The sequence below is a fragment of the Zootoca vivipara genome, chromosome Z, assembly GCF_963506605.1.
Source record: "Zootoca vivipara chromosome Z, rZooViv1.1, whole genome shotgun sequence".
In the NCBI taxonomy this organism is placed as follows: Eukaryota; Metazoa; Chordata; class Lepidosauria; order Squamata; family Lacertidae; genus Zootoca; species Zootoca vivipara.
This window is the reverse complement of record NC_083294.1, coordinates 12,063,915-12,075,163: the sequence shown is the minus strand read 5'-3', so window position 1 is coordinate 12,075,163 and position 11,249 is coordinate 12,063,915. Positions and strand designations below refer to the sequence as shown.

Here is an 11,249-nt window from a genome sequence, read left to right as displayed (position 1 = left end):
CGGATCTAGCGCCCCCGTGGACGCGTTTTTCTCCCGCGTGGAAGTTTGGGCCATTTGGTGACCGGTAGTGCTTGGCCGTGATCACGTGCCGCCGGCCGCCTTCGCTTCCTAGTTTCGCTTCCACAGCCTTGCGCTTGCGACGAGGCGGAGAAGTTGCAGCGCTGCACTTTGCGGCACTCGCCTCCCGGTTTGGGCTTAGCCGAGGGGTGTGGGGGGCGAGGGGCCGTTAGGATGTTAGGGGACATGGAAGAAGAAGACGACGCCTTCCAGCTTCCGGCGGGAGGGTGAGAATGCGGCGCCTTTCTGCGTGCATGGGAGATGCGGGGTGTGCGTGTCTCTTTCTGTCTGTGTGCTGAGGCTGTGGGGGTGGGCTGCGTGAGGGGGGCTGTGTGAGGGGACTAGAGCTGTATGGGGCTGGGGCAGTATGTGGGGCAGGGACTGTATGTGGGGCTGGTGTGTGTGTGTGTGTGTTTAGGCTTGCTAAGGGTGTTTCCGAGCATATGCAGAGGGCTTTGTCTGCAAATACGTGCTGTTAGGCGCTAAGGGAAGGCGAAGTTCAACTAAGCTAGGCGTCTTTGAGCCAGCAAGGTTCCTTCTCTCTCTCTCTCTACCTCACTGGGTTGTTGGTGAGGATAAAATGGGCGGGGTTTCGTACAGCTAAGGATGAAATAGGAGACTGGGTTGCATCCGGCTAAGGCTAAGCTATGCGTTGGTTATGCCCGCCCATTTCAGTGGTCCTACTCTGAGCAGAGCCAGCATTGAGTTGAAACCGAAGTGCCTTGTGTTTTCACTGTTTCTTACATGCTTAGCTTTGGAGCATGAAGTGGCTAAAAAGTTCGCCGCTCAAGATGATTGGGTACAGGAGGCAGGGACTCTGCTGCAGAAATAGTAACCTCCGCAACCCCAGATCGCTACACCACTGGTGATGGGCGTACACTTGCGCAACAATCCAGAGGGCAAAAGGTACCCCACACCTTTTGTAGAGTGAGGGAATATATTATGTTTTAGTAATGGTTGCGGACTAGGAAGCCCAAGGGTTATTAGGGAAAGGAGGATTACTGTATTCTTAAAAAGCAAGACTTATTTGGCAGTAGACGCCATTGAATTCAACTGAACTTCCCCATGAACGTACATAGGGTTGATTTGCATGCAAATGTCTGTTGCCTGTGCTGTGGTGAAATATTTTCCCATTTCTTGATTCTAGCTTTCTATTTCCACTTCTTCTTTGCTGATGTTACACTGAGAGAGAGTGACTGGCCCCAAGTCACAAAGTGAGCTTCATCACTTGGAAGATCTGAACCCTGATCTCCCAGGTCACAGTTTGGCATTCTAATCCTGCACTAAAGTGGCTGCCAGTAACAGGACTGAATGGAGGAGGTGGTTTGTGTACTTAGATGCCTTCTACAAAAGGGATCCTAAATAAAGATTTCTAGTGCCCTTTACACTGTGACATTTTAGATGTTCAAAATAAGGGCACTGCACTGTTGCTTTTGGCAACACTGGCAGTGAGCAAAGGTCAGAGTGACCTATAGCCACCTGAATAAAGTGGCCACTGAACCCTAATTGCCCCATGAGAGGACGATTCATCTGGAGGTTAATGTAGGTCTGCAGCTTGGTCAGCTAGGATTCACTCTTCCTAACACTCGTAGCTGATTAATTTGCTTCAGGAATTGGTGTGATACTTAGTAGGCAAGAGAAAAGGGTATCACTTGGAAAGTCCCCAATTCAGTACGTACATGATTTAAGTTAATCTGCTGTCTTTCAGGCTGTGGTCACTTCTTCCTATAAGATTGGGAATACTGGTCTACCTCACAGACTTGTATGAGCTTAAGGTCATAAGGAGAACTCTGCTGAATCAGGCCCAGAGCCTATGTAGCTAAGTGCTCTGTTCCTGCAGGATCCAACCTCTGTAACCCACACTTTCCAACACTGGCATTACAGGGTGGTGAAGTATCTTCTTTGCATGTAGAAGGTTCTGGGTTCAATGCCCAGCATCTGCAAAATAAGGCCGAGAAAAACTTCCTGATCTCATATTCACTTTACATTTAAAGCAGTATCATACAGCTTTCAATAGTTTTTGCTTCCACACACAATTCTCAGAGTAACTGCAGTCCCTCTTCCCACGGAACTCTGGGAATGGTAAGTCTGTGAGGGGAAAAGGGTGTCTCCTAACAACTCTCAGCACCCTTAACATACTACAGTTCCCAGGATTCTTTGTAGGAGAAGCCATGAGGGCATAAAGAAGTATAATAGTGCTTCCAATGCATAGTGCAGATGAGGTCCCTGTCTTGGACCCTGGAGAGCTGTTGCTATAGATGAAATTGAACTAGATGGAACAAGGATGTGACTCAATGTAAGGCCACTTCTTATGTTCCTAGGAAGAAGACATCCAACCACACACACAGGAATGGCCTTCAAGCTGGGCTGAGGTGCATGGGCAAGTTGATGAGGTTTTTTAAAGAAATCATTTAATTTTTTTTCAATTTTTTATGGAACCACAGAGACAAGTAAACTAACAAAAAATCAATGTTTTATCCAACTAAAGGCAGGGTATACAAAACCTAAACATGCTAAATTGTCCTCCATCCCACATTCTCTGGTAAAGCAATGAGAATCCTCTGCAAGGGCATTCAGCTTGAGTTGAGGGGTGGGGGTGTCTGTCAGTCTCCTTGGGAAACTAAATCAGGGCAGCACCTCTTGCAGCTCAACTCAGCTTGTTTTTCCTGCTGCAAAAGACATTTCCCCAAGCTGCAGCTTCCCCCCGCCCCAAGGCTGAAGGTAAAGTCCTTTTATTAGGTGAGCTGATTCTTTTGGATTGCTTTGGGGGGGAAATTAAGTGTCTGCTTTGCAGGCAGAAGGTCCTAAATTCAATCCCTGGTATCTTCAAGTAGGGCTGGGAATAGCCCCTGTTTGAAACCCAGGAAAGCCGCTGCCAGTCAGTAGACGGTGCTGAGCTAGATAGGCAAAGGGTCTCATTTGATAGAAGGCAGCTTCTTATGTTCCTGATCTTTTTCCTTTCAGGTATGACATTTTCGTTGGGTATACTCATGTCCTATGGTGGTTGGTGGGGAGAAGGCTTTGCCTTGTTTCCATAACGACCTCCTTCCAAATCTGTGCCTCCAAAGGAGAGATTGCCCCACAGTAGAATATTCTTCCAGAGCAAGTTGGCTAGAGCTCTTATCAAGGAATTATTATGGGCATTGCCATGTCAGAGGGCCACAAGGAGGGCATAAGGCACTATTGAGGAACCTGAGGCTGGACTCCAGCTTCTGTCAGTCCTTGCCAGTATGGCTGAAGGCCAGGGACAAAGGGAGTTGTAGTCCAGCAATTTCTAGAGAACTGCAAATGCCCCCCCCCACGTGCCATATCATGAGCGGACATGATGGTGTTGCCTTGGAACTCTTGGGGGAGGTTAACTGTCTGGACCCCGAGGGAGTGTTGCAAGAATTCAGTGAGATAAGCAAGCTGAGAACACTGGTTGCACAAAAGGGACAAGTGCATTTGGATTTAGCAAGGTTGGGGTGGCATTCATTGACTTGTTGCCTGTTCCTGTGGCAGTGGATTCCTGGATGAGGAAGCATTTAAAAATGAACCCTGATCCAGCAAGGAACATTGCATTGGCAATACATTGAGGAATAGGAAAGATCATTGGTGGTAGTTTCCAGTTTGGGAAGGATTTTCAGAAAAAAACAGGAATATAAAAGAATTCAGAAGGGCAAACACTGAGGAAATGCGGGTGTAGGAGCTTGGTGAATTCCTCAATTGCACCACCACTGTGCTCAGAGCCTAGTTCTTGGCATAGAACTGAGAAATACTGTACTGGGAATAGATTCAGGTAGGTAGCCATGTTGGTCTGACGCAGTCGAAATATATAAAAATATTTTTAACATGTCCAGTAGCACCTTAGAAACCAACTAAGTGTGTATCTGAAGAAGTGTGCATGCACACGAAAGCTTGTACCAAGAACAAACTTAGTTGGTCTCTAAGGTGCTATTGGACAGTTTTTTTATTTTATTTTTATATATTTGTACTGGGAATCTTAGCTTTCACTAAGGAGCTTTCATTGGGAGTTTTCACCTAAGGTTGTGCCTTTACAAAATCATCATCATCATCATCTAACTATCTAGCCTTAACAGTTTTTTTCTGTTTTTATTTAAGTGTTGTGGTTTTTCCCTAGCTAGAATCCTATAAGAACTGCTTAGGGATTATACGGGATAGATTTTCGTATCTCTCACAAGGTCATGCAGCCATTCCAGAGGATTGCTGTTGTGCAAACGCAGAATTGCCTTTCGAAACCTTAGCTGTTTAATTCACCCCCCACTGCACACGCCTTACTTTGCTGATGCTTCAGGATGGAAAAGAGAGGGGAGGGGTAATAACACGAGAAAACAGCAGCCAACATTGAATGGGTGGAAGCTGGAGAACCGACTGAGGCACTTGAACAGCGATGTCAGACCTACGGCGGACAGAGTACCTTTGGCAGGCAGTCCACGGGTTTGTTTCATCTGGACCAGCTGTTTGGGGTGCTGTCAGGCATTTTAAAATGGGCACTTCACCCCTTGGATATTTTTGCTTGCTGTTCAGTATAGCATGGAGTTTGGGGCTAAGGCTGGAAATTTAATGTTTGAAGATACTTGGTCTTAGTGTTTGTTCATTTTTTTTTAATCTGCAAGTTTCTAGCTCTCAGGAGTGCGGGGAAGTGGGCTAGGATGTGTGGTAAGTTTCTGCTCCCAGAACAACCCTGAGATGAGATACTTCTGAATGTCTGTAGGGAAAAACACTTGTGTTGATCAAGGTTTATTCCCTCTCCCCACTTTCCTGGCAGTGAATCTCCCTGTGTGGGGAAAGGTAAACCGCAAGCAGAGGGGCTTGTATCTTTGCAATAACGGATACCTTTTAAATTTTGTTTTGTTTACTATGTTCTGTAAAAGCCTGGGTGCATTAATTTGGCAACAGTCTTTTCAGTTTTGGGGACTTCGTAGTTTAGACAAAAAGCAAGTATGAGATAATATGATAGAAGTTTATCAAATTAGGCGAAGTGGATAGGGATTAGGAGAAAGTGGATAGGGAACAGTTTCTCTCCCTCTTGTGAACGTCCAAAGAAGCTCAATGTTGGAAGACCTTCAGGAAAGGCAAAAGAGAGTACTTTCTCACACCATGCACGGTTAAACTACAGCAGTGTTTCCCAACCAGTGTGCCTCCAGATGTTTTGGGACTACAACTCCCACCATTCCTGACCACTGGTCTTGCTAGCTAGGGATGATGGGAGTTGTAGTCCCAAAACATCTGGAGGCACACTGGTTGGGAAACACTGAACTACAGAACTCTCCCACAGGAGGCAGGAATGGCCACCAACTTGGGTGACTTTAAAAGAGGATTAGAAAAATTCAGGGAGGAGAAGGCTAGCGATGGTTAGTCACCGTGGCTATGCTCACCAAGTTGGTAGCAGCAATGCTTCGGAATAACAGTTGCTGGAAACCACAGGAGGGGAGAGAGGACTCTTGTGCTTGGGTTCTGTTGGCTACTGTAAAAACAGAATGCTGGACTTGCTGGGACTTTGACCAGATCCTGCAGGCTTTTCTTTTGTTCTTGAGAGGTTATAGAAACTTGATAGGAAAAAGAAGGGATTGTCTCCAACTACGTTCTGCTTAGAGAAGACCCACAATGTGTCTGCTCTGTTAGTTGTATGCATTAATTTCTCGCAACAGCTCTGCAAGGCTGGTTAGCCCAAGAGAGACTGGGCAAAGCTCCCTTTGGCAAGTATTATGACCTAGTGGGGTGGCCAACATCCTAATCACTGACAGGATTCTAGTTTTTTAATCCATTACCCTCTGGTCTTTGGGGAAGGCTGCAACAAAATCGCCACCCTGCAGTGAAAACATGAGCATCTTTGTGCTTGCACATACATGTCTCGTTGCTGTTCCCACCCGCTTGCCTCTCTCTCTGTGAAGTGAATGATTACTTTTCTCTCTGCACAGGACCAGGCTGGCCTCTCTCTTTGGACAGGATCAGACAGCTACAGAATCTGAAAATGTGTTATTCCAATACATGCCACCCAAGCAGCCTAAGAAAGGTCAATCAGCTACCCGTAAGTAAACTGTTCACAATCCCTAGGAACATAAGATGAGCCCTTGTAGACCAGGCCAGTGGCCCATCTAGTCCAGCCTTTGGTTCTGAAGTCCCACAGAATCAGCTGGGTTGGTCTGTGGCAACTCCCAAGTAGCGCGGGGGAGAGACCCCTGACCTGGGGCCCCAGAAATGTGCTGGTAATCTGTATTCACCACACTGAGGTAGATGGACCCAGTGGTTTGACGCCATACAAGGCAACTTCCTATTTTCCATTAATCTGAGCAACTGGTTTGGTCCCCAAACAAGGGAGTTACCTTGGCCTGATGTTTGCAAGCAAATGCTCTGTTTGCAACAGAGCACTTACCCTTCTCATGTGCTGCTCCAGCTCCAGGTCTGTCCACCCAGAAGCATCCTCCTGCAGCTGCTGCACCTGCTGCTGCACCCGCTGCTGCTCCTGCGCCCACTGCAGCAGTGCACTCAGTCTTCTTCGCTACAGCTGTTCATGCATATTTGTTGTAAGTACTACAGCAGAGGGGATGAGCTGCAGTGTGTTCTTGCTACCCAAGTCCTGTGCTCACATCTTTTGCAATCATCTCTCCATCTTGCTTGGCTTGCTGTGCCCACCAGGATCTTGTTCGGAAAGAGGTGGAACTGAGCAACAGTGGGGGGTGGTCGATTAGGGCAAATGGGGCACCGCCTCCCCAACCTCAGCCTGCCCCCACCTGCCTGGTGTGGTTTTTTTTTTTTTTACTTCCAGCCAATCAGGCTGTGGATATCATTGACTCTGGCTTGATGTGCTGTTGATTTCCCTGCCTTATGCCATACCAGTGGAAGCAGGTCCAGTAGGACGCCACCCCCTCATTCTGCCCTCAGCTGGCTCCGACCTGCCTGCCTTCTTACATGCAACCGATGCAGAGGGCAGGACTGCCTGTCAGCTTCCTCTTCCCTCTCAGTGTCCATGTTGCCATGGTAGAACACAGCCGGGAGGAGGATGGGGACAGCCCTAGACTTGGCTGGCCCTACCTGTCATTGGCTCTGGTGCTACCTACAGTTGGGCTCTCTGCATTCCGCTCCAATGAGGCACCAGCCAACACCGAAACGAAATAAGGACAGAGACCTCCTGGGATGGGGAGCTTGTTGCTGGACTACTACCACCCACCCCAGCATCACCCCTCACCGTTGGCCAGACGTCCTGGGCTGATGGGAGTCAAACAACCCCTGGGAAGTCTTTGTAAAGAGCTGCTAAATATAACCCAAGGGGTTGGCATGGTGGCAACGATTATGGGAAGCTAAGAGGTGTCCTCTTCTCATTCCAGTACCAATGGGAAATATGTGAAACATGGCAAGTACGGAGCAGCCATAGTGGGCAGCCATGCAACCAAAGAGGTGAGAGGAAGAGGTGTGGTGTGTTGAACTAGCCTGGCTCTCTGCCAACCTGCTGTCCTCCAGATGTTTTGTACTACAGGTTGCTGTAGATTGAGCTAAGCAAGTGCTTCCCTTTGTTTGAATCCTGGTTTCCTGACCCTGTCTTACTCTGGGAAAACCAAAGGTGCTGTTCTGGCTCCTGTCTCTTTCTGCCCAATCAGCTCACAAGGGGTTATAGCTCCCCTTTTTCTTATTCTTACCAAACTTCTCTACAAAAAGTATTCGCAGCGGGGAAGGGGCTATCCTCAGTAAAACAGCATCCACTTCACAGACAGAAGCTCCCAAATCCACTCGCTAGCTTCTCTGGGTAGGGCTAGGGACACTGCTGTCAGTCAGAGTAGGCAGTCTTGAGCTAGAGAGACCAGTGGTTTGATTCAGTCCAAGGCAGCTCCCTGTGCTCTTATTTAACTAGAACCATGTGGACTAGAATCTCGACAAAAGAAGGGCCTAGGGGGTATTGTGTGTGGAGTGGGTAGAGGGAGGAGAGAAGGTAACTTTGTCGTGACTTGAAAAATCAATAAATGTTCCCCGCCACACTCAAAAAAGGAAGGGGGTTTCAGCAGCTTATGTTGGAAAGGGAATTCATTTTTTCCCAGCCTCTGTCCTTTTCAGCCCACTCAGCTAGCTCTTCAGCGGTTTGTTCTGCCCCACTTTGCTGTGAAAGGATTCACAGGTGTTTTACAATCAACGGATAAAATACATCAGGAAACATATGCGTTTATTCCAGGAAGACTTTGGTATGATTGCCTTGTCGCACTGCCCCGTTGCAGGTGAGGGTGGTGGGGACAGGATAAAACACTGGGATGTCATTCCCGTTTAGCTGATTAGGCAGGAAAGGACAGACCTCACCCCTTGGTTTCTCCACAGTCCAGGTGTAGGGAGCCTTTGGTCCTTCAGATGTCACTGAACTACAGCTCCCATCATCCCTCTCCACTGGCCATGCTGGCGAGAGCCAATGGGTGTTGTAGCTCCGCAACACCTGGAGAGCCAAAGGCTCCCCACACCTGCTCCATTGTAACGAAGGCACTCCACATGTAATTAAGCCAGGCATAGGCAACCTTGGCTCTCCAGATGTTTTGGAACTACAACTCCCATGATCCCTAGCTAACAGGGCCAGTGGTCAGGGATCATGGGAGTTGTAGTTCCAAAACATCTGGAGAGCCAAGGTTGCCTATGCCTGAACTAAGCCAAACACCTGCAATGGAAGCAATTTCTATGATGAACACCTCTGATGTATTTGTATGTTAATGTGTCATTTGGCTGCTGGGGTGCTGTGGAAACGCTACCTGGTATAAGAACAGCTCCAGGTGCTTTTGAAAACAGCCAGCCCCGTAGTTTTTGATTCCTGACTTTTGCTCCTGTTTTCTTCTGTCCTTCCGTCTCTTGCGGAATCCAGTACAGAGTGCTGCTTTATATCAGCAAGCTGCAGCAGATTGCGACCGCCAGGATCCACGCCTGGTTTGTACTCACGGTAAGCTTTGATGTTAAGATCTGCAAGGACCATGGCATAGGCTGAAGATACACGATACAACCCATCTTGCTGAAGCTAAGCAGGTGTGGAGTTGTTTGGCTCCTGGACAGCAGACTTCCTAGGAAAACCATGGGGCTGCCTGGAGATCTCTCATGTAGTAATAGAAATCACTCGGAATAAGCCAGGTATTGTGCATCCGGAAGGTCAGCAACAATAATTGTTGCAAAAGAAAATACTGGGAACTTAATGGTCTGCCTTTTTGCTTATTAATTGCATTTCTATGCCTCCTTTTTCTCAAGGTGGTATGTGTGGTTTTCTTTTTCCCTCATGTAATCTCTACAAACACCCTGTGGGGGTAGGTGAGGCTGAGAAGCAAGGTCCAAGGTCACACCCAGCTATCTTCATGTTTGAACAGTCAGTCCCTTTTCCTACAGAACTGGGGGGATTGTAGCGCTGTGGCAAGGGGAGTAGGGGCGTCTCCCAACAACATTTCAGCACTATTTGCAAACTGCCATTCCCAGGATCCCTTGGTGGTATGATATTGTTTGAAATGCACATTTCTTATGAGGGCTAAGCTGTGGTCAATTAATTTCAGTGGGTCTCTGAGTAGGGCTACTGCTTGTTGCAACCCATTATATTTGAGTAGTGTTAGAAGCAAGGGGCGTCTATATGGTTAAAATGCTTACATGGATGTAACAAAGTAAAGTAGATGGCATTCTGCCCTCTATCCTACTGTAACGTCCCTTGGGGTAGCCCTCCACCCCAAAATCCTATAGCATTTCCCCATTTCTAAACATGACACACTATGTTGATTTTGTGTGTGTGTGTGTTTGCTCAGGGTAGACTCACCGAAATTAATGCACCAAAGTTCATCATGCCCATCAATTTTCATGTGTCTGCTCTGAGTAGGGCTAACATTGGGACACAACCCAAAGTCTTTAGCAATACAGTGGTGCCTCGCTTAACGAATGCCCTGCTTAACGAAATTTCCGCTTAACGAAAGGATTTTTCGAGCGGAGGTTGCCTCGCTAGACAAATTCGTTTTATGAAAAATTCGTCTAGCGAATTGCGGTTTCCCATAGGAATGTATTGAAATTCAATTAATGCGTTCCTATGGGCAAAAAAAAAATTCCAAAAAAATTCAATGCATTCCTATGGGATTCGCTAGACGAATTTTTCGTTATAAGAAAAGACCCGTGGAACGAATTAAATTCGTCTAGCGAGGCACCACTGTACCCATCAGGAAGAAAGTTGTTTTGAGCGGAGGCTGTCTGCTGCTCAGAATTCCACTTTCTCCTTTCTCTTTCCACAGGTGCAGCCCAACAACTACTGCACATTTTATGATGATCAGAGGCGGAATTGGTCCATCATGTTTGAATCAGAAATGGTGGCTGTGGACTTCAGCAAGCAGGTGCCAGAGGCATGCATTGCATTTTGGGGTGGGGTGGGGTGGCTGTCCAGACACTGAAATCTGGACTCAGCTCTCTTGCATCAGTCGCCAGATGGTTTCTCTGCCCAACCACTAAGAAGTATCCAGGGAGGGCAAGGAATGGTGGCGTAGCCAGTTGGGGCCTTTTTAGGCCCCTGGGGTCTTCAACCAGTACTGCCATTGGGCCAGATTGCATAGGTGCAGGTGACAATGCAGGCTAATGACACAAAGGTCTTGGTTCTTCCTCTTCGCAGCTGTGCATTGCCAAGTATAACAGCAGTCCTCCTGACTCAGTGTTGTACCAGGATCTTGTTCTCGGAGACGGGCAAGGTGTGGAGACTGGAGATGCCCTGGAGATCACTTTTACAGGCTGGCTGCTCCAGAACGGCAGTCTTGGGCAGGTGAGACCTGGCAGAGGGGTTGGCTGGTGCTCTTTTTATACTGAGTGTGGGCACTTCTGTGGCATCCTCCAGGGGCTGGGGATGATGGGAGTTGAAGTCTCTAGCAGCACTGCATGGCCGCAGGTTTCCCTCTCCTGGATTCTAGTTTGCATACAGCCCTTTTCTCCCACAACCCTGTCCTTTTGCCTTTCAATAACATTGCAAGGAAGTTCCCCCTGAAACAGGAGAGGGGCTTGATGAGCCTCACCCAGCTTGCTTCACAGCTCAATGTGCATTTGACCCCCCCAACTCCAATGAGCTGTAGCCAGTGCTTTTCCATGGGGTTTGCATTGGTTGCTCTCCAGAGGTGGGGCCTTTCCCAGCCTTGCAGCCCTTTCTAAACTGGGGGTGCCGTGGAGAGAACCTAGGACCTTCTTCCTGGGAAGCACATGCTGTTAGGCCCTGAGCTACACCA

The 11,249-nt window shown here is 47.9% G+C and overlaps 1 protein-coding gene across 4 annotated transcripts in view; it reads left to right on the top strand.

Moving 5' to 3' along the window:
• Positions 1-27: 27 nt before the first annotated feature.
• Positions 28-11,249, top strand: part of FKBP15 (FKBP prolyl isomerase family member 15) — a 32,493-nt gene continuing 21,271 nt past the window's right edge. For 2 of the 4 annotated variants that reach the window (XM_035112668.2, XM_035112667.2), the window contains exons 1-7: positions 28-284; positions 5,979-6,088; positions 6,455-6,584; positions 7,386-7,455; positions 8,891-8,965; positions 10,278-10,376; positions 10,649-10,795. In XM_035112668.2, the coding sequence (XP_034968559.2) occupies positions 232-284; positions 5,979-6,088; positions 6,455-6,584; positions 7,386-7,455; positions 8,891-8,965; positions 10,278-10,376; positions 10,649-10,795 (684 nt within the window). In that variant the 5' untranslated portion in view covers positions 28-231. Of the gene's footprint in view, positions 285-5,978; positions 6,089-6,454; positions 6,585-7,385; positions 7,456-8,890; positions 8,966-10,277; positions 10,377-10,648; positions 10,796-11,249 lie in introns of those variants that run through there. The other 2 variants (XM_035112669.2, XM_035112670.2) reach the window with 2 other exon arrangements.